The sequence below is a fragment of the Strigops habroptila genome, chromosome 12 (assembly GCF_004027225.2).
Source record: "Strigops habroptila isolate Jane chromosome 12, bStrHab1.2.pri, whole genome shotgun sequence".
NCBI classification, from domain to species: domain Eukaryota; kingdom Metazoa; phylum Chordata; class Aves; order Psittaciformes; family Psittacidae; genus Strigops; species Strigops habroptila.
Genome location: NC_044288.2, coordinates 13,325,006 through 13,347,913, shown reverse-complemented (window position 1 = coordinate 13,347,913; position 22,908 = coordinate 13,325,006). Strand labels below are relative to the sequence as shown.

Below are 22,908 nucleotides of genomic sequence, written 5' to 3'. Positions count from 1 at the left end.
AGCTGACAGGGTGGGACAGCCTTCATGGTAAATTCACACATCCCCAGCTTCCCTGTTCCTCCTTTGTTGCTCCTAAGAGCAAAGACATGTGAAACCCCTGTTTGCTCATTCCTCCCAGACCAGAATAAACCAGAAATCATTTCTTTTTCCATTTTTGCTGCAGCAGCAGTAGGATTCACCCTGCTCCCCAAAACACCCCAAGGATACCACAACATCCTACCTGCTGCTGGCTTCAGGGGGGCTCATCACACAGAGAGGGCAAGAAGAGAATGGCAGGACAGTCTTCCTCCCACCTGAAGTGCTGCTGCAGGACGAGCATCACCTGCAATGGCCAAACCTCCCACCCCAGCCCTGTTACCCCACCTCAGCTGGGGTTAATCCCACATTACAGCCAGGGCAAGGAGCAATTGGCTGCAGTTGTGCAGGTCCCCAACTCAGCTTTGCTCTACAGGATGGGCTTATGGCTGGTTTTAATGAAACTTCTTGACTTTAGCTCCCCAGGGTCCCCTTGGCTGACAGCTGCAGGGCAGGGGAGGGCAAGGGCAATGGAGGTGATGCTAAATGACACTTAAAAAGAGATAGCCTCAGCAAAGCCATTTCAAGGAACGGGTGCAGCCCTGCAATGCTAAACCCTTGAAGAAAGGATGGCCATGGATCCAGCCATGGTGACTCTCCATGGTCAGTAATACCTGGATGGCCAGGAGCTGCCTGTGCTCAGCTGCTCCTCCTGCCCTGGGGTTCAGATGGCCTCAAATCCCCCTCCCAGGACCACACTCCCCATTACTCTGCATAAAGAGACTTTTCTGCCACAACTTCAAGACATTACCCTTTTTTCAGCACTGATTTCCTAAATAGCCCCACTAAGGACACACCACAGTGGCATGAATTATTCAGCAGCATGAGGATAAGCCAAGCTGCAGCAATCACAGGTTAGGGTTGGAAACAACCTTAAGATCATCCGACCACCGATGCTGGATGCTATTATAGAATCATAGAATCATAGAATCGTAAGGGTTGGAAAGGACCACTCCTGCCAGGTAGTTTAGCACTTGCCTCATGGAAGAGAAACCCCCATCTCACAGCCCAGCACCTTTCCACGTAAAAAATAAATCATATTTATTGATTAAAGTAAGATACATGATTCAGGTGCAGCCCCAGCTCTTTCACCGGGCAGCTACACACACTGTACGCTGACAATATCCATAGGCACGAGACATGTACATTAATCATTTCTATATCTACAAGTTCCATGGTTACAGAGCAGCCTACGATATGCAAGTGTCAAGTTTTCGGGTCCATTGGGCCCTGTGCCAGGACTCCCTGGCTCAGCAGAGCCCATCACACCATGTGCCCCACCAGCACGTCTGGCCCCATCTCCAAACAGCCCCTGAACACCCCCATAAAGTGAAGAACTGCAAAACCATTTAATGCTGCTGTGATATCCCAGTCTCTTTGGAAATGAGGCCTTCACCACTGAGCGGAAAGTGAGTTTGGATGCCAGGATGCCAACAAACCCACTGATGCCCAGTGCCAGGCAGGGGACATGCCCTTGGGACACAGTTGTACCCCAAGATGTGGCCTGCCTTCTCGCAGTGTCCCAACAGAGCAGGGGGCAAGCACCAAACGTCCCCAGCTCTGCCAAGGGTAACATTTCTGCACCCAACCCCAACGGCCACACTGGGGTCAGTACGCAGTGATGGATGTGAATATTGCACTTCTGTCCGTGGCGTGCCCTGGAGCCCCCTCCCAGACCTGAGTGTTTGCTCCAGATGGAGGGTTTGACTTAAAGCTTTGCTCTGCTCATGACCAAGCGATGCCGGAGCATTCTGAAACCTTCACCAGCGCAGACTTTGAGGAGACAAAGTGAGCCCTGAGAGATGCAGGGAGCAGGTATGGGGCCGGAAAAGGAGCAGCAGCATGGCACGGACCTACCCTGCCCCTGGGTCCATGTACCAGCACAGGGCACCCAAAGCAGGACCAGCACAGGGGGGACAGTGCAAGACACTGAAACACCACACACCGTGGAGGCAGGCTGCAGGGACACCGCTCAGCACAGCCTTCTCCTCCCAGAAGTGGGTCAAACACCAAAAATAACCCCAAGCCTCACTCATCCTCCATTAAAGATGAGAATGCAGCGTGCCAGTGCTATATTCACACCGCCAGGAAGACATGGCTGTGGCAGGATGAAGGGATAAAGGCTTTCCAAAGGAAGCCACCGCACTGCCGGTGTTTGGAAGATGCTGCATTGGAAGGGAGGAGTTTGGCCAAGACATAGGGTTACAGAGGGGTGGCTCAGCCAAAACCTTTTTGCACTACTAGAAGACATCCCATGGAGGATGCATTTGCTCTCTTGTCTTAGAAACAAAGAAATCCAGCAGAAAGGCAAGGAAACTCCCCAGGGAGGAAGCTGGGCTCACCGAGGAAGGAAAGCAGCAGCATAACGGGGACCACCCCCCAGGCATGCACGAGCCACAATGCAAGAAGCAACAGGAGCACAGGGAGAAGCACTGGAGAGCTGCATCCTACTGGAAGACAGGAGCTGGGGCAGAGGATGTAGAGGAGGTAAGGGTAAAAAAAATAGGGGTTTTGAGTGTGATTTGACATCCAGCATCAGCCTGCAGACACAGCTGATGTGTGCACTGTGAACAAGGCAATGTGTTTTAGCAGTGTGCAGGCAGCAAGTGGTGACCCCTGAGGACACCCCATCCCACACAGGGAGAGGGCTCCCAGCTGAAAGCAACCAGCTTGGACCCTCGTTGTGGCAGAGCCCATTTGTTCCCCACATGCCTTGGTTCTCTGACGCTTCCAAAAGCCTTGCACTTGTGCGTTACGTGAGGAAAAAGAAGTGTCATTACTGAAAGCATGGGATGGGGTTCAGCAAACCCTCCCATGCCAAGGATGTACCCAGTGCCCAGCGTCAGGCCCTGCTCAGCCCCTCAGGCTGCTGAAAACAGAGCTGGAGCACAGCAGGAGCCAATGCCCATGTCTGGGGATCCCAGTACAGGAAAGCTGGGGTCCCCGAGATGCTCCACACCTCAGGCTCTGCCCACACTCCCCACAAGGTGAGGAGGCAGCTCCACACTCTCCAACCTGAGCTGAGGTTTCTCTGTTGCTGTAAAAATAAAGTGCTCAGGGAAAAAAAACCAAAACAAAACCAAACAAACTGGCACAAAATAGAGCAGTCCCTGTTCCCACCCTGCCTGAAGGGATGGGGGATATATAGAAAGGGTGGGATTTAAGAATAAAATATATAATCAAAATCCACATCCCCTGGATTGCTCCCCTCTGAAAGCGACTATTTACAGGGGCTGAGGGGGCTGTTTTGCTCTATCACCTGCCCAAAAAGCCCCCAGGGAAGGCACTGCCCCAGCCCAGATCTAACCTCCACAGCCAGAGCCCTGCTGCCGGGGGGGGCAGCCCTGTCCTCTCACAGACCAATCCCACCACGAGGAGAGGGGAGACCGTTGCCAGGAGACCAGCATCTCCCGGAGCCCCTGTGCCCCCAGCGTGGCACCCGGGCGGGCAGGGCACCGTCACTGCACCACGGCACTGGTGGCGTTCACCACGGTGGCCGCGGGCGCTGCCAGCTCCACCAGCGCCTCGTACGTCCCCACCACGAAGCCCACGAAGCCGAAGAGGCTGATGGCGATGTCCTTGGTGATGACGAGGGGGTGCATGCCTTCGGAGTAGTAGGTGGCGATCTCCAGCAGCGGGGGGAAGATGAGAGCCAGGGCGCTGCTGCTGACGGAGCCCACCAGCGAGATGACGATGTCCAGGCGCGGGATGAGGATGGCCAGGACGCCTGGAGAAGGAGCAGACATCACGTTAGCACTGATGCTTCCCAGATGGCAAAGACCCTCCTCCCCTGAGTCAAAGCAAGCAAAAACCCACTGCAGGGATCTGCTTGAATCCTCCCTCTGCCCTTCTCCCTGACACAAGAGCTTTGAAGATGGGGTTACGTATATTTTCTTCTCCACAACACGCAATTAAGCCATTGCATTGAGTTAACAAAGTGCAGCATGCAGACCAAACCCTTCTTGTCACCCTGGGCACCACCACAGTGAGCTCCAGGGTTAAGCAGGATGGGTGCCCCTGCAAGCAGATGCTGCTGGCAGAAGAGCAGCCACAGCATCCCCAGCCCCCCTCGTGAGAGCCAGGACTCCTGCCCCCCACACCTGGGGAGCTGTAAAGCCTCAGAAACCCCATAAAAGCAGGAGAAGGGAAGAAAAAGCCCTCTCCCCTCACCCTGAATACATCAGTGTGGTTTGCATGTTTAGAGCTGCTCCAGCAGCAGAGCGCCCACGGCACAGCCCCGGGGAGAACATTTGTTAGGTAAAATCTGCAGCCAAGGAAAATCCCCCTGGGAGACTTCTGACAGCTCTGCACTTAGCAGTGCAAACTCTGCTCCTGCTCGGGGCCAGGGGAGGACAGAGGGATGGTGCCTTCTCCTTCCAACCAGCCCACAGCCGCCACCACAACGCCCCTTAGCACCACACACTGAGCAAGCTCCCCATCCGAGGCAACCTCGGCGCTGGAGAGCATCGCTGCTGCTTCTTAGTCAAACACAGCCTGAGGAAAAGACAAGCAGAGCTTTGCATGACAGAAGAGCACCCTCTGCAAGCAAAGCAGACTTCACGATTTAATCAAATACTGGTTTATTGCTTTGAAAGCTCTAGGAGACACCTAGAAACATGGTAGCTAAAGCCTTGGTGGAGAAGGGACATCTCGGGGCTCCTTACCAGAGGGATTTGTTTTCACCCTGGTGATCAGCTACAGGCTGCTGGAGCCTTCCTGAGCCAAAGATCACCCATAGCACCACAGGAGATTAAAAGCTTGGGAGGCTGACAGCAGGCATAGACACAAACAGGAGATGCTCCTGCACAACACCACATTCCAGCCCTGCTGTCATCTGGATAAAGCTAGAGACAAACCTTCCCTCCACCATGGGGGACAGCAGCAAAGGTCTCCATTGAGCTGTCCTGGAGGAAGTTTATCCCAGTGCTCAGCCCTGCACAGGGCCAGAGGAGGGCTCTGCCAGGTTCCTGCTGCAAGCAGCATCCCTGCTCCAGCAGCATCCTCAGCCCACCTCACACGGCTCTTTGGACTCGAAGCAAACAAAACTATTAACCCCCTCTAAAAGAGGTAAAGCTGAAGCACCAGCTGCAGCCCTCAGCCTCGGGGGCAACGGTCGTGCTTCCCACAGGTATTAATTCAAAGGGGTTTTAAGTGTGCCGGTTTTGAAGTCTAAGCTTAAAAGACACCAAATTGCATCCTCTCTTTGGAAGCCAAAGCCACGATGCAGGCTTGTTCTACGGCCACGCATTCTGCTGATGAATATTCATGCAACCCCCCCAATTGCTTTTATCCTCAGCAACAGCCACAGCCATTTCTTACAGGGAAGGGTAAGGGGAGGAGGTACAAAGGAACCAGCATCCTTCCACCAGCACCGAGACAGGAGGGTACAGCCACTGACGGTTCCCAAAGCCATCCCATTGCTCCAAGCCTTCACTTCCCTGGCCAGGCAAACCCCAACACCCTCCAGGAGAGGCTCCCAGCCTGACCAGAGCACATGGCCCAGCACAGCAGGATTTCATCCCTGCACCATCCCTCCAGCTGCAGGGCATTGAGGCAGAAGGTGCTTCAGGAACTCAGCACAGAGGAGATGGGGCTTTGCCCACCTCTGTCAATGCAGCTCAACGGCCCATCATTAGTGAAAGCCCAGAAACCAGCAGCACCCTGCTCTCAGCCAGCTCCACCACCCATGAGTTAGCATCACACTCCTCTCAAACCCAAACCAAAGCCAGCTGGGATGCAGGGAAGGTCCCTGATGCTCAACTCTGGTGCATCAGCAGCATCAAGCCACGGAGAAAAGCTCTTTTTCAGCAGATGACGCCAGGGAGCTCAGTCAAGCATTTCAGCTGTGCTGACAACAGCAGGGATTTAGCCTTCCAGAATCAAGCCAACCAAAATCAGATCCTTCTGCACCTGATTTGCTCCACACCTTTTCCAAAGGTTCACGAGGCTCAAGCCCAGCAGCTTGCTCCACCAGAGCCTCACTGCAGGCACCAAATGATGTGGGAAGCTTACTGCTCCACTGAGAAGACTGGTCCCATATAGAGGGGGCAGAGGACCACTGCTGTGGCTCTTGGAGGCCACCTTGGCCCATTGTCTTTAGCAAGGTCCAGGAGACTCCCTCCTGTGAGGGCTTTAGCAGCAGGGCCAGAGGCAGGAAGGCAAGGGGTGAAAGCTCTTAGCACCACCAGCCCATAGCAGGAAGGAGGTCCCACATCCTCATAGGGGAACTCAGACAAGGTGCTTTGTACTCACAGGTCACACCAACCAGGGCCACCCTGAGGAGCAGGTTGACCAGCCAGCCCCAGCGCTCCGACACTCGGGCGACGAGGGGAGGAATGATGATCTCGGCGGGCACATAGAACTGCACAGCGTAGGTGATGAAAATCCCAAAGGAGAAGAGCAGCTTGACAGCTTGGTACAGCCTGCAAATGAGAAGGACACCCAGTGATACACATTCTGCTCCAATCCCTGTAGCATCAACAGCAGAAAGCAGAAGGGGAACGCTTTGCAAGAAGGACTTTTGTGTGCCAATGGTTTTCCCCTCCTGAACGGTCTCCTGGAAAATTAGGGGTGATGCATTCAAGTCCACAGAGATTGCAAGGAAACAGCACAAACTCCAAGCCACCACAACATGTGCAGCTATACCTAATCAGAGGCTTTTAGTCTTGGTGTAAGGAATCATCAGGCAGGAGCTGGGCCAGCAGGCTCTCAAGTGCTGCTTCCCCTTGGGAAAACCCATGGACACACATATTGAGAGTTCTTTGAAAAATAAAACAAATAAATAACCAACCAACCATGACAAACCACTGTCCTGCTCCTGACTCATTGCAAGGCACAGGAAAAGCTGAGGTGTCCTTGGCCAAGGGACCAGGAGCCTAACTTGATCTTCAACAAGTTAAGGCACCCACCTACATTTCTAGACGCACATGTTGCCACCCTGCCCTTGGCTGCACAAAATAAGACTTCCAGGTACCTTGCTCCCTGTGTAGGGATACAGGCTCCATATCACCCTCTCCACTTGAGGAGGCTGGAGTCTGCAAGGTCTGCAGTGGCACAGGGTGGCCTTCTTCATGATTGTCTCCCCCAGAGAACACCTAAATACCCACTAGCATTGGTACTGCCAAGAGCTGCAATCCTGACTTTAGGCCAGTGACCCAGAATGAGGTTGCATCCATCCCTAGAGGTTCCTCACCTTGACCTTCATCCAGCCTCTGAGCTGAAAGAAGAAAAAAGCTTCCTTTTCTCCTATTTGTAACCAGCTGGATTTTATTCTGTTATAACAGCAGATGAAGAATATCTTCAAAGAGGCTTATCAGCTGCAGCCACGAATATTTCACAGATTTCAATTACCGCTTGGCTTCTGAGGAGGGGGAAGAGGACAGAACCACTGGGATAAGTCTGGGTTTACAGAGCAAATGGGATACAAATGTCACCACCGCCACCTGTAACTGAACCTCCTCCATAAAACAAAAAGAGCAGCTATTTTGGGCATGCTGCATAATACATGTTTGGGGGGAAGACAGCTAAAAGAGCAGTTTGGGCAGAGCAGAAGGAAGGCACAGTGCAGACAGGCTGCAAACAGCACCTCAGGCTCACCCCGAGCCAGATCTCACCATGTCCCACATCCTACAGCGATGCAGCAGGGCACAAGCGTGACAGCAGGTCAAAGCCTGTCATAGGTGGCCAAAAAGCCACCTCCCAGCCCCATCTCTGCCCTCAGCTCCCCAGCAGCTGAAAAAGCCTCTCCAAAAGAGGAGTGATACCCAGTTACCTCATATATCGCCCCACCCTCATATATCCCCAATTCAGGACATGCTGACCAAGCAGGAAACACGGGTCCTGGCCATACCACTTGGGTAAGTATGAAGTGGATCCAAGCTGAGGAAGGAATTTGTCTCTTCCTGCCTTCTTATACCCCTTTACCTTCTTTGGGCCCAAGCCATTGTCCCTCTGTATGTTGGCTCTCAGCATTCAGCTGCTACAGCAGCAGTCTCAAACCAGAGAAGTCCAAATATTCACATGCAAGACAGCTTTGAATACTAGTGGCAGAGTCTGGTGCAGTCAAACATTTCCCACAATCACAGGGGATGGAGTTAGGGATCACCTAAGTGAATGGGACCAGATCAGATACATTCAAGATTGTGGCCAACATCAGCCTGAAGCTATTTTATCATCTTTAAAAGAGCAGGGTATTCAGGGAGAGGTCCTGCTGCCTGGGAAGAAGAATCATATCCATCTTCAAGAAGAAGGAGGGAAGCTACAGGCTCATCAGCCTCACCTTGATCTCCTAAGTCCTTCTGGCATCCATTTCCAGGTACATATTGCACAGGGTGAACAGCCAGAGGGGATTTGCCAAGGGGCAATCATGGATGTATCTTCATCAGTGAACCTGGATGAGGTCTTGACAACCCAGAGCACACTGTTAGCAAGTTCCCAATAAGACTGAATGGGAGGGAATGACTGACACACCTTGGAGCAGGACCTAAACAACGTGGAATCATGGGCAAAGTCCAAAAGCAAACACAAAATCCCACGCATGGGAAAGGCTGAGGTCCAGCTTCCCATCTGGCCAGAACATGACCTGGAGGTCCTGACCATGAGCCAGCAGCAGGACCTTGCAGTGATTAAGGTCAATCACATACCAGGCTATGTTAGCAAAAGCACAGCCAGCAGGTTAAGGGCAGGGATTACTTTCATCTGGGGCTTGTGAAGCTGCATCTTGAGTATCATGCCCAGTCTTGAGCTTCCCAAGGCAGAACAGACATCGACCTAACACAGCAAGTCGAGTGGAGGCTACTAAGATAGCTGTGGCTGGAGCACATGATACACAAGGAGACGCTGCAAGACCTGGGCTCATTCAGCATGGAGAGAATGTTAAGGGGGATGTTATTGCTGCCTTCAGCTACCTAATAGGAGGGCATGGAGAAGACAGACAGGCCGTTTTCAAAGTTGCACAGCAGAACAACCAGAGGCAACAGGACAGAGCTGCATCCCAAAAGGGTAGTTAAGCATCAAAACAAAGGCCTGAAGAAGTGGGGAACCTCACTCTTTATGGATATTCAAAACATAAGTCGGCCTTGCTTTGAGCAGGAGGGTGGACTCAATGATCTCTGGCTCACAGTGCCCCCTCCGAGCTAAATTTGCCCTGTGTTTCCATAAGCAAACTAAAGACACAGCTATCTTGAGAGTCCAGAGTGCACCCACATAGCCAGACGTGACTTGAGTGCACAGTAGCCTTGAGCCACCTATCCCAACACCTGCATATCTTAAAGCTGTATTTTCAATAAAGTGATGCTGTAAAACCATAAAGTGTTCCAGGGCAATCACCAATTAAGACATGTTATTAAAAAAGTTACAGAAGAAGGTTGGCTACCAAACCTGCCCAGGTCAGGAACCAGGATAACAAGCTCAAAGGGCATTTTAAATACCAAGACGAGAAAGAGCTCAAGCACTAGCCTTAACCCACAGGTCCAGTGGAGAGGCACTGGAGAGGCACTGCTCTGCCAACCACAGCAACTACTTGCTTAACCCAGATGGCCACACCAAGCCATCCCAATGAGCTGCAAGAAATGGCATACCCTCCTTTGACCACAAAGCTCTGTCATTACCTATCTTCAACTGGCCATATGCAACCAAACATCTTCCCCCTCGCTAGAGCATTTCTTCACTCTTCAGCTGGAGCGGTGAAGCAACGCTTCCGAGGATGCAAGGAGGGATTTCTGCATACAGTGCACTGTTGTGGAGGCTGTGGTGAGACCTGGGTACTGGGAACTGACACACTCCTCATTTGAGGAAGCTGTGGTTATGGAGAAATGAGGCTGGAAAAGCCCTTAGTCACCCTGTAACCCAACGATTCCTGACACACTCATCAGATCCGCTCTCGAGACCTCTGGGCAATGGCTGCCGCCAAGGAAGGATGCAGCATCTGTGCCATGGTCCTCATCTTGTCTCCCACGCTGCAGGCAAAGCCCAGGACTTCTCACCCACAGCCCTTACGACCAGCTTCTGCAGCCCAACACCTTTTACTGCTGGGGAGAAAACTCACAGGCAAAGCAGGATGGGCAAAACACTCATTTCAAGAGCAAGTCTTCACCCATCACCTACAGTTGGTCTTTGGTTTGTTTTCCACAAAAGTCCCTTGACAGAAAGCATGGATATTCCTAGAAACATGTATTTGAAATAGGATTTCCTGCAGCCTGGCAAGTCACACAAATCCCATTATCCTTTTTCTAAGGGAACATCATCCTTTAGAGCAAACAAAGCCGAGATTTCCCACAGAAGCCCCTGTGCAGCATTACAGGTCAGCAGATGTCGTTACAGGCTGTGGCATGACTTGGTGTTCTACAGAGCCCAAGACCTGGGTCTGACCTGCTTTCAGGAGAAACAGCAGCATTTCATCCCCTTCACACCTCCGCCTAGCTTACCGAGCGGACGGGATTCACACCTACTGTGCTTGGCGTGGTGGGATCCAGATGGCCCTGCAACACAGGCAAGTTTTCCCACCAGCCCCATCCCTCCTCACTGAGAGCAGGGACCTGGCAGAGCTCCAGCCCCTATAGGGGACAAGGCAAGGCTCTCAGCAAGAGCAGGACCTTCTGCCACACCAACACCCAGCAGTTCAGTCACTACATGGATCCACCATGAATGAAAGTCCGTGCACTCAAATTGAAAGAAACCCTCCTAGCAATAATCAAGAACAAAACCAGGCTGTTTTTCCAAATGCTTGCTTTCTCCAGAGCTCCAGCTGCGCTGTTCTACAAGGTCAGCACATGGAAGCCCAGCAGCGACTCACAATGAGAGTCCTGCCTAAATCTGTTTCAACAGTGGGGAAGAGGCAGCAAGTCACGGTGCAAGGTGATGGGCAGCTGCTAACAGCAGAGAGGGTGAGCTGGGGAGGGGGACAGGCACCCCCAGCTCCAGTTCTCACGCTGGTCTCTTGCAGGGTTTCAAGCCAGCAGAGACATCAAAGAGAAACTGTTGAACTTCAGATGCTCCCAGGCAAACCTGGAGAAACCCCGTTGCTGCAGGATGGCTTTCCAAGAAACCTCATGGCACCAAAGCCAATCCACAGCCCCAGCTCCACACCACATGCAGGAGGTGCTGCTGTGCAAGTGGAACTTCTGCAGTGTGTAGAAGAGCTTCTCTCCACCTCCTCCTCGCCTGTGAGCACCACATCCTGCCCCACAGACACCCCAGTGTGTTGTAAGAAGCAACAGAAATGGGTTTTTTAGGACTTCCTCATATAATCCCAGGTGGAGCAAGCTGGAAAAGGCATTCGTTCTCAATACTTGCATGCTCCACGCTTCTTGTCCCAAAGGCAAGAAAACCTGCTTGCATTTCTCCTCTGGGATGAACATGGAGCTATGACACTGAGCAACCACATGGCCCCAGGGACAGACTAGTACAAAGCCCAGCCAGTTGCTGCAAGAGAAACCAGCCCTGGCCAGAGGGGAGAGAACCCCCCCGGGTTACAGCAGGTACAGTCAGGCCATGTGTATTTCCAGCATCTCAAGAGGCCTCTCCAGATCCCAGAGGAGGACAGACAGGTTTGGGGAGCTGCAGAGCTCAGTTCCCATGGGAAGGAAGGGGTATCCTCACGGCACCAGCGCTCACAGGAAAAGCATTGGCTCCAGACGAGCCACATCCAGGCACAACACGGAGCCCAGGAGTGGGAGTTTGAGCTCCAGGGCTGCAAACAAGTATTGCAGCCCACACGTGGAGACGTCACATCTCGTCCCCTCTGGGAGCTCCCAGCTTTGGGGTAGTTTTCCAAGTGCTTCATCTGGGGAAGAGAAGTGGGTTTTGCACAGATCAACCACCTTCTGATATGGCTGCACAGAGGCTGTGTTCAACATCTCCCAGCCAGAGTGCTGCTTACCCCCAAAGAGATGCCACAAGGCTCCAACAAAAAGGCAGGAGCTGCACCTACCCGGCAGGGACCCCAAGGAAGCAGCCTGAGCTGCAGAGCGAAGACCAAGCTCAGACACCACAGCAATGAGCCTCTCTTTACCCCGCACATCAGACAACCCTTGTCAAGCTCCTTTGGGCAGCTGGATATGGCATGGTTGATCCTTTCTGAAGCTCATCCAGATTAGTTCTCCTAAGGAGCGATGTCCCCTGCTGCCCCTTCTCCTCCCTTTCTCCTCAGCCCTGGCCCCTGCACTCCCCATGGGGACTCACCAGCAGTTGGGCAGGTTCAGTGTTATGCTGGCCTGAATGTCCGCCCCGAAGCGCAGGTACCCCAGGACGCTCAGGCTGATGTACAAGATGGTGACAATGGTCATCCCCACGTAGAGGATGACTGGGAACTGCCGGGGGTTCTTCATCTTGTTTTCCAGAGGCAGCACCTGGGGGAGGAGAAAGAGGAGGATGACAACAGAGCAGCAGGCTGCCCCTGTTCCTCTATACCCCTCAGCCCCAGAAAGCAGGGGGGGAAGCACCATGGCCAAGCACAGCCCCACATGCCAGGGGATGGGATGGTCACACATGGAACCCAGCTAAAATAGCCGCTGTACTGGAGACCTGATCTCTGTGTTCCCATTTGAGACCTTCACGCTTGGCATGACAAGTCTTCAGCAGGATCACTGATGTCCTTGCCTTAAGGAAGGGACCTGCTCCTTCCCCTTGGCAGGAGCTGTGACCATTAGTACCTGGCATCTTGGGGCGATGCCATGTGCCCCATACCTTGGTAACATTCCACTCTGCACCCCAAAACAGCCCAGCCATGCCCACAGGGACAGGCCCATCATGTTACATTGTCTTACTTTACCCATAGACCTGGAAAGACCAAGACACTTCCTCTTGTTCTGTCAAGTTTGGACAGATTTCAACCAGACAGGACAATAAAAAAAAAGGAAGGACAGAAGCAACTCCCTCACCTCTATACTACTAACACTTGCTTTCAAATATAAGACTTCAGCAAACATTTTTATTGCTGTCCTTGGGTGGCAGGATTTCAAGGAAAGACACAGCAGCAGAGCTGCTGAGGAGGCAGGACCAGAACAGCTTTTATTTGCTTCTCCTCTTCCAAGTCACACGAGGAAGAGAGCATTTGTGCCTCACTGCCAGCACGGGCCCCCTGCCCCAGGCACAGCATTCAGTAAACACTCCCCCTGCGATGGATTTGGCCCTCTCCAGGCCTGTGTTTACACAGGCAGCTTATATTAAGAGATGAAAACATTTTTTCCTCCTTTGAAGGGAGCTCCCGGAAACAACCCACAACATCTCAGGGAGCCATTAAGCTCTCCACCCACCCAGCCAGCTCTTTTGCCACAGACACAGCGGCCTATTTACAGCATCTTGTATGAGAGGCTCATGCAAATCCAGCCCCACAGCAGGCTGGGGCCATGCAGCTGCTGATGGGAGATCTTGGTGCCTCCACAGCAGGGTGGGAAGGAACTGATCACACTTCTTTGTGTCCTGCTTTTTGGCCTCCCACTTAGGGAGCTTCAGGATCCAGCCTGGTAACAAGGCCCAGGATGATTCCCCGTCTGCAGGTCAGCCAGCAGAGCCCAAGGCAGCTGCCAGTGCGATTCCCAGCAGAGCCCTGTCTACTGCCAGATACAGCCACTTTCAAAGCAGCAACCAACCTCCTGAGGTTTGGAGCATGTGCTCCTCCAGCAACAGGGTTTGACCCAGGAGATAGCCTGGAGGCTACAGCTAACAGCATCACCCAGATTTTGGGCTACTGTCAGAGAAGTTCATCTGCAAATACAGCTGCAACACAGAGCAGGGGCTGTGGCAAGCCCGAGCAAGGGCTGAGCCTCCTGTGCAGGCAGCCCCGTTGCCACACGCCAAGACTTACCACCCCGATGCCTTCGAAAGCAAAGATCGCAGTGCCAAAAAACAGAGGGTAAGTCTTCCAGGCTGCTGCTAGAGGCAGGCCACTGGGATCAGGAATGTCCTGGAAAAGAGCCCATGCAGAGTTCAGACACAGAGAGGATGGGGAGGACCTGGCTTGATCCCATCACTCCCCAACACAGCCCCACGCCACAGGGAAAGCCCTGCAGAGCAGAGGGTAACCGCTGTGCCCACAGGAGCAAGCAGCACCCCATGGTGTGCAAACACCCCATTGCTGAGTTCCCTCCACCTGCCAAAACACAGGACAACATAGAAATGACAGAAGGGAGCTGTACACACTTACCCTGACAATGTACTGGTAGATCACGATGAGGCTGCCAAGCATGGCCACATTGGCCAGCATGGAGAAGACAGACAGGACTTTGAGATTCTGGATGAACGTGAGCAGCACCACGAAAGGCAGGAGGGACAGCATGTACAGCCGGGAGTCCATGGTGGGGGTCACGGGCACCGTCCTGTTCAAGCTGCAGTCATTGGTGGTCCCATTGGCTGTAGATATGACCTGGGGAAGCACAGGAAGGCTTAACAAACCCCACCACACAGGTCTGAGTACCACGGATCTCGGCAGCCCACCCCAATGGGTCACAATACTACCCCATCAGCTCACTTTCAAACACAGCTAGTTGATTAAAACGAAAGCAACACGGGTTGAAGTAGTTCTGAAGCAAATCCCTGTTACCTCACTAGGGTCAGGGGCGGGATTAGCCACAGCATCTGAGCTGAGACAGCAAAATCTGCCCAAGCCCAGGCTCACTCAGCACATGAACTTGGCAGCCGAGTGCACCGAGGGCAGAGGTTAGTTTGTGCTGCCCACAAGGCCAGTTGAGAAGAGAAGAAAGAAGCATTGAGTGCTATTTCCTCAAAGGTCCTTTTCCTCTTGCTTCACCACACTGCACTCTGTCACAAACCCCTTCAGTTCCCTGTTCCCACTCAAGGACATCTGGAAGCTACTGCTGGCCCCCAACTTTGCTTTCTTCATAGGAAATCATCTTTCCTGTGGGGTCTACCATTCCATAGGCACTCCATACCACGTGCTCACCTCTAGAGAGAGTTCTGCCCCAGGTACCAGAGGGCTGAGCCATCCCTCCCATGACCATGGGCACACTGTGGATCACCAACACAACCACAACCGAGCTGGTTTGGGTACCGGGTGCTGTCTGGCCACTGCAGCAAAGGGCTGCCTGCAAACTAATTTAACCTGCTCTGGACCATGTCCTGCCCCAGAGGAGAGGCTAAAGAGCCTCTGCACATCTCAGCATCCTCCACGGGAGAGGGCAGCACAGAGCCCCAGCCTGCCCCTTCCCTCCACAGCTCACTCTAAAGCCATTTTCCAAACCAAAGCTCTGCCCAGCACGGCAGCAATGATCTCGCCTGAGGAACCACCTGCACCATCGCTCCCATCTCACACACTGTTCCCCACTACATAAAGAAACAAGCAACACTCCCCACCCAAAAAATTCCAAGACTCGAGCCAAGGGGTTTCCCAGCTGTGGGAGCAGCAATGTGGCAGCAACCAGACCACTGCTGCAAGAGCAGAGCAGGAGCACAAAGGGGAACAATGCTGAGCAGTGCCTGCGAGGCACCGAGATGCTGGAGGCTGGGAACAGGGATTCCTCATTCCCAGTTTCTTACAGCACTGGAGCCAAGCTGTAAGAAACCAGGGTTTCTGTTTATTTCCTCCTGGCAGAAGGAAACTCTTTCCCTAAAGATGTAATTAAGCTCCAGAGCCACGGGATGAGGAAAGAAACTGGAATGCAAATAGGTGCAGGAAAGGGAGAAGAGGGGTTGACAGCAGGTCCTGGTATCCATACGTCACCCACCTACACAGAGTATCAATAAAGCAATTAACTGAGGTGGGCAAGACATCACAGGCACAGTCTCCTGGGTCACCTCTTTCCTGCCTGCCCTCATTAGGAACAGCCCCTGCTTCCCCTCAGGACACAGATGGTTCCAGCACCTCTGCACAGAGAGCAAAGCCACAGGGCTTCCCAGGAAAACCTGCCCTGTTTGAACAGGAAAACCTCTGATCCTCCAAAACACCCAGGCAACACCTTCCTGAGCAGCATCAGATATGGAAACCAGATCTTTGGTGGAGAAGAGGGCCAGGACAGGAGCTAAGAATAACCCAAACACCTCCACACACCCTCTCGCCTTCCCCTTGCTCATGAAGGAGGGAGTAAGCCTAACCTGCTTCAGATTGTCAGCCAGAAAGACAAAGTACACGCAGCAGAAACCCAGCTGAGTGATGATCAGGAAAAGTCCCACTAAGCGCCTAGAAGAGAAAGAAAAAGAGCATTTGTTAGCCAGGCCATGCAGAAATGAGAACCCAATGGGTTGCTTGGGGCTGACTTGAACACTGCAGTGAAGCTGCTCTCCCCAGGGGTTGAAGTGTGCAGAGCACATCCAGCTCACCTCTATTCAATGATCTGGGCTGATCTCCATCTAACCTCACAGACCTCAGGATCTCTGGTCTCTCCCTCCCATCCCCTCCAAAGAGCCAGGACCAGCCTCAGGAGAAAAGTCTCCTCCTTAGGTTTAGCATCTCCAGTCTGCTGCTGAATTGTCATAGCTGGAGACAATGCTCCCCAGACACAGGAAGAGCTGAATGTTTCCAGCATCTGATGTGCAATGATCTGCATGATGTGATGTGGGAAACCACAGGGCTGGCGGCACCCCTAGGAGCAGCTATTAAGACACCCTCAGTGCCAGCAATGCAGTACATGTTATTTACTCCTTTGTTATGCAGCAAAGACTTAATTCTCCCCCTCTTTTAGTATAAGCCACATCTGGCTGGGGACAAGACTGGGTCAAAGACCCCAGTGTTACCCCTTGGGGGACACTGTGCATCCAGGATAAGTGTGACATAAAATGTTATGTGGGTCTTGTGCTGACACAGCTCAGAGACCAGCAGCTCTTCTGCCCCAGATGGGCTTAAAGACAAGTCCCCTGCCTGGAGCAGGGGAACAGGTACCTTCCCCAGATGGCATGTGTCCGCAGCCATGCGCTGGGAGTTGACTCCAGCCCGTACATCATGGCACCCCCATAGTCCACAAACTGCTTCTGGAACCTGTCCAGAGAAGAAAGAGAGAAGGGATGTCACATCAGCCCTGTCTGCTGGTTCCCAAGGCAAACGGTGACATGAATGGGTAAACAGTTCCAGTGAAAAGCCCAGCAGCAGTTCTCAACTGAGGTTTCGACACAGGGAGGCTCCACGGGACTTCTTGGGAAGGAAAGAACTGTAGGAGCGGCAGTGTCAAGAAGGGGAGTTGCTCCTTACCTGTAGCAGAAGTGATGGGCGCATTTCACCAGGATGCCCATGCAGTGCACAGCCACGACTCCCATCACCAGCAGGCTCAGAGGACCCAGCTGCAGGGAAAAAGAGGAGGAAGGCTGCACTCTGATGGCCAAAGGCAGAGCTGCACGACACGTTTAACTTCCAGACAAAACTCCACAGGCTCAGTGAGCAAAAACACTGCTGGAGGCTGACCCAGAGCTCAGGTGCTGCTCCCTGAACCAGCCCCCCAGGACCAAGTAACCCGACAGAGAGTCACGAGCTTGGCAGCAATGATGCAAAAGCAGCAAGTTGGGGCAGTCTGGGTGCAACAAAGCGCTTCCAGGGTTGTTTTTCAAACTATCTTGCACATCCCATTACACAGGTGACAAAGAGGTCACGGTCCAGCCAGAGGAAGGAAGTTTCTCTTCTAATTACTTTACTTTTCAATCTGAGCAGCGGGAACGCTGCATTGCTGGGTGAGGAACCCCGGAGCAGTGAGGTGTCCCCTCCTCTCACACGGGGAGCAGCTGCTGGGGCATGACACAGACACAAAGGAGCTGAGCATTGGGATGGAAGGAAGCCAGAAGGAGATATGACAGTGGCCAGGGGCTGCTGTTTGACTTCCAAGTGCAACCTCAGCCCTCAAGCAGCAAAGCCACATCACATCCACTGATCTCAACACAGCCAGAGCTCTGAGGCTGGGCCAGCCCATGTGAAACCCCACAGAGTGAAGCACGATGCCATCTCCCCTCACCAGCCTTAACCACTGAGCAATGGGGCTCCTCACGTGCACACTGTGCTTGTAGAACCCTCAGGAGGTACTCAGCACACTCAGCACACACCAGCTGAGACAAACCAAGGCTGAAGCCGTGCTGAACCTGCCATGACCAGGGTGAGGAGATGCCACCCAAACAGTCTCTGCAGCAAACCACAGAGCCCAAGGTGCAAAAGCTGACAAGAAACTGAGCAGAGAGGCATCTCAGCAGGGAGTCAAGCCCTAACACCAGCCATGCAAGCTGCCCAATGCCCTGAGGTCACTGCCTCCTGAGCACTCGCACAGCAGGGCCGAGCGCTGCCTTACCAGGATGCCGGCATTCTTCACAGCCAGAGGCAGCCCCAGCAGCCCCGTGCCAATATTCCCCTTCAGGAGATGGATCAGGGTCTGGTACCACCTAAAGGAGAGAATCATAGAATCATAGAATCATAGAATCGTAAGGGTTGGAAAGGACCTTAAGATCATCTAGTTCCAACCCCCCTGCCATGGGCAGGGACACCTTGCCCTAAACCATGTGGCTCAAGGCCTTGAACACCGCCAGGGATGGAGCATCCACAACCTCCCTGGGCAACCCATTCCAGTGCTTCACCACCCTTACTGTAAAGAACTTCTTCCTTATATCTAATCTAAACTTCCTCTGTTTAAGTTTGAACCCATTACCCCTTGTCCTACCACTACAGTCCCTAAGGAAGAGTCCCTCCCCAGCATCCTTGTAGACCCCCTTCAGATACTGGAAGGCTGATATGAGGTCACCACGCAGCCTTCTCTTCTCCAGGCTGAACAGCCCCAACTTTCTCAGCCTGTCTTCATATGGGAGGTGCTCCAGCCCTCTTATCATCCTCGTGGCCCTCCTCTGGACTCGCTCCAACAGCTCCATGTCCTTTTTATGTTGAGGACACCAGAACTGTACGCAGTACTCCAAGTGGGGTCTCACGAGAGAAGATGCAGAGATGACCATTGGCAGATGCCCACACCCAGACCTCGCACAGTCTCAGCCCCCAGCTCATCCTGCTCAGGGTCCAGCAGCTCTGAGCTGCTGTGGGTAACACACACAGAGATCCAGACCCTGTCCCCTGAGCCCAGTGGGACTGGAGAAGGACTGGAGGCAAAGACTCAAGAAACACATTTTGGGGGGCATTTGCAAAACCAGCTTCAAGGCAAAACCCAGCAGGAGCTCAGCAGAAGTCTCTGAGTTGAAGGGATCAGTCTCCCCCAGGCAGAGACAGCATCTTCTGCCCACATGGGTGAACAAGGCAGAAGGAAGCCCCCAGGGCATGGCTGCAACATACCCACGTATCCCCCGAAGCTGGACATGCTGTTTGCTTGCCACAGCTCCCCACTGAACCAACATGGAGAGGGGGAATATTGAGAAAAGCATCAAACTCTGCCCACTGCTGGCAAGCCCAGCTTTACTGGAGAGCAGAGAGTGACAGTGGGGCAGCTGCTCACTTGGTGCCAGCACTCCATGGAGGCAGGACCACAGCTCTGCTCTTGACACCCCCAGAAGGGTTCCCCATAAAACCACCACCCTCCAGCAAAGCCAACAAGGAGCCACCATTTCCTCCTCCACGCTCCCCATGTGCTGGGCAGGAGGGGAGCATCACTCACGTTGTCCCATTGGTCTCCCCGAAGCGCTGGTAGGACTCGGGATGAGCAAACCCATTGATGCCACCGGGCGGGCTCCCCTCCGGTGTGACATCCGTGGAGCTGTAGTCGTTGTAGTCCTCGCTGCGGAGGCGCCGGGTGGACATGGTCCCTGTGGAGGGAGCAGAATTAGGGGTGCCCATCTCAACACCCTCCTTCGCAGGCTCCTTGGAGTCGGCCATGGTGCTGAGACCAGCTTGTACTGCTGGAGCAAGGTCTCCTCCAAGGGCTTTTATAGAGCAGCGCGCTCCCGCCCAGGCAATCACAGAGCTGGCATGTCCTAAGGTCAAGGGTGCACAGCACATTCCCACCGGCTCTTCCTGCAGGCTTGTGCCCCTGTTTTGGGCACACCCAGGAAGGACAGGCTCGGGATCCTGCAGTAAGAGCCTGGATGCAACCTGTTTCACATCAGGTAAGTGTCCCGGTATCTCCCTGCTCTAAGGGTGGTGAGTGTGACAACACAGCCACAGGCAGCAGGCAGGGAGGGACATGCTGGCAACATCCCCAGCCCTGGGTCTTGGGCTGCTGAGAGGATGGCCAGGAAAGAGCCAGGGAAAGGAAAGTTTCCTAAGTTCTCCTTTTTCTTTTTTTAATTAAAGATTATTTATTTAAAAGAATGCAAAATATTGATTATGCTCCATCAGGCGGGAGCACAGCCCATGTGCTGACAGCAAACCACCCACCCTCAAGGTTTCACAGCCACAGAGGTACCTACAGAACTAATGGGCTTCCCAGGATGAGGCACCTGCACAACCCAGAGCTCTTGCTCCAGGGAAAACCCCAGCTGAGTTCTGCAAGCAAGCAAGGAGCACCCACACCAGTGCCACCAAGGACACAAGCCTCCTGCCTTCAGCTGGTTTAATTCCCACACGTGCCCTGAAGAGCTCCTGCTGTTTCTGCACAGCCTCCCGAAAAGAGCCTCTGCTTCCTCCAGCCCTCCAGCAGCACCCAGCGCCCTGAGTGCCAACCAGGAAGGAGCACCAGAGGCAGGGAAATTATCTATCAGGCTACTGCCACACAGCCTGGTGAGCCAATCCCTGCCACAGGGCTCCTCTGGGGTGCCATGCCCCAGGCATCACCCCCTGTCCCAGCAGTCCCCGTCCCCCTGCGCTGGTGGGGAGCCAGGCTGGGGCCAAGCAGAAGCAGCAGAGAACTATCATTACCACAAACAGGCTCGTTTCCTGCCAGAGGCTCCTCCAGCACCCGCCAGGTCACGCGAGTGCCTGCAAGATGCTGCTTTATTTCCTGCAGCAGCAGGCAACACGGAGCAGACAGCAGGGATGCTCCATCCTGCGCAACACCAGCCTCCCCAGCAGCGCTGAGCCTGCTCGCAGCTGAGGGCAGCACATGCAGCGCTGCTGCCTGCCTCCTCCCTCGCAGCCAGGATGTGCAATCGTGTCCTGAACCGGCTCTGCCGCGGGCAGGGTGAGACAGGGACTGGGAAGAGCAGCGGGGTTAGTTTATACAAGGAAAGCGTTAGATGCTATTTGTCATCAGTGACGAGCCAGAGGAGCAGGGGAGAGACTTGGGAGGCTTTGCCAAGCATTAAGGGCTCGTAGTGGGCAAGGGCAGCAGGCAGAGGGGTGCCAGGGTTGGGTCAGGCACAGATACACCTCCCCGGAGATGGCCTGTGCATTATCTGAAGTACTCAACAGCGATGTCCTCCAGATAAAACACAGCCACATCAATCTTCCTGATTGCTCCTCGTGCTTTGTTTTTCTTTTCCCACAAGCAGGCCCAGCTGCTTTTTGCTTTGAAGAGCCAGGGAAATGCGTTCATCATGACTTGCCTTCTTGTGCCTGGATTAAAGGTTGCATAGCAGCAGGGAGCGAGCACTCGGCTCCCCCGCAGTCAACAAGAAGAAGCTGCAAAACTTGTCTCATCCACACAACAAATGCTTCAAACCGAAGCAAAACCCCATAACATCATTTTCTTGTCATTACAAAGGGCAAAGACAGGATCAGCCACTTTCAGTTTCCACTTTAAACCCAACTCCTTGGCCACTTCCATGTGCATTTTTCCCCCCCTATGCACATGAGCTGTTTCATTATGATGAGTGAAGCATTTAGCAAGGCTGGGGCAGGGGGTGACAGCAACTTGTCCCTTAGAGGGATAACCTCGCGCCAGACGTCAAAAGCAAGATGCAACTTGCTGCTGACCCCACAGCTCTCCCCAGACAAGCAGGGCCACAACACAAAATCTTCCAGAAGTGAGCTGCACAGCACAACTCCTGCCACCTCCCTTCACACGTGCTGAACCCTTCATTTCCTCCTTGTAACCCATCTCAGTGTGACACAAGGGAGCCTGCTTGGCACAAACCTCCTGGTCCCACAGCTCCAGCCCTGCACCCCCATACAGCAGCATGTCTGCACCCCACAGAGCACAGGGCTCCCTGCACCTCACCCTCTCCACGGTGCCACACAGCACCTCACACCATGCAGGATCTAGGCAAACCCATACACTCATGCCAGCTCTGGGCACGCTGAGGTACTGCTGCAGGCTGCCGGGACCCCCAGGGACACCCCTGCAAGCTGCCAGCATCCCTCTGCATCCACGCAGGCTCTGAGCATCCACACACAGAGCCACATACATGGACTACCAGCACCCCCAACCTCCGCTGAGCACCCATGCAGGCTGCAGCGCACTTCTACACCCCCGAGCACCCACACCTGATGCCAGCACCCCAGGGACCTCCGCACACCCATACAACGCGCCAGCCCCCCGCAGCCTCCAAGCATCCTCCTGCCGCGTATAAGGCTTGCCAGCGACCCCCTGAGCCCTACCAGCGCGCCCAACCTGCTGCTGCACCGCGGAGCACCCCCTCGGGCTGCCCGCACCGCCGGGACCCCGCGCACACGTGCGGGATGCCGGGTCCCCCCCCGCATCCCTGAGCACCCGCAATGCTGACAGCGGGCTGACAGCCCCCAGTACCAGCCCCTCGGTACCGGCCCCATGGCCCCGGCCCCCCGGTACCGGCCCCTCGGTACCAGCCCCATGGCCCCGGTCCCGGTCCCGGTCCCGCACCTCGCCTCCGCCCCGCACCGCGGGGCCCCCGCCGGGCCGCTCTCTCGTCACGTGACAGCCGTATCAGCTGACCGCAAAGCCCGCCCCTGCGTACGCGAAGCGGTGAAGGCGAAGGGCGGAGCGAAGGGCGCTGCGGGCGCCGCCTGGTGGCAGCGGAGGAGATTGCGGGTGCCGCGGCCGCCAGTGGGGGACAGGGGAGCGCTGAACCCCTCCGTGAGTGGGCAACGAGGAGCATCCTCTTCCAACCCAAACTATT

At 54.1% G+C, this 22,908-nt stretch overlaps 1 protein-coding gene across 1 annotated transcript; it reads right to left on the bottom strand.

The window, feature by feature from the left end:
- Nucleotides 1–1,091: 1,091 nt before the first annotated feature.
- LOC115615460 (proton-coupled amino acid transporter 1-like) lies at nt 1,092–22,729 on the bottom strand. Its single transcript, XM_030503574.1, has 11 exons — nt 22,653–22,729; nt 19,593–19,740; nt 18,291–18,381; nt 17,213–17,301; nt 16,907–17,002; nt 16,123–16,207; nt 14,219–14,437; nt 13,880–13,978; nt 12,256–12,422; nt 6,328–6,497; nt 1,092–3,802 (listed from the first exon to the last, which is right to left on the bottom strand). Exons 2-11 carry the CDS (start codon nt 19,733–19,735, stop codon nt 3,534–3,536), a joined length of 1,428 nt encoding a protein of 475 aa, XP_030359434.1. The 5' UTR covers nt 19,736–19,740; nt 22,653–22,729; the 3' UTR covers nt 1,092–3,533.
- Nucleotides 22,730–22,908: the final 179 nt, after the last annotated feature.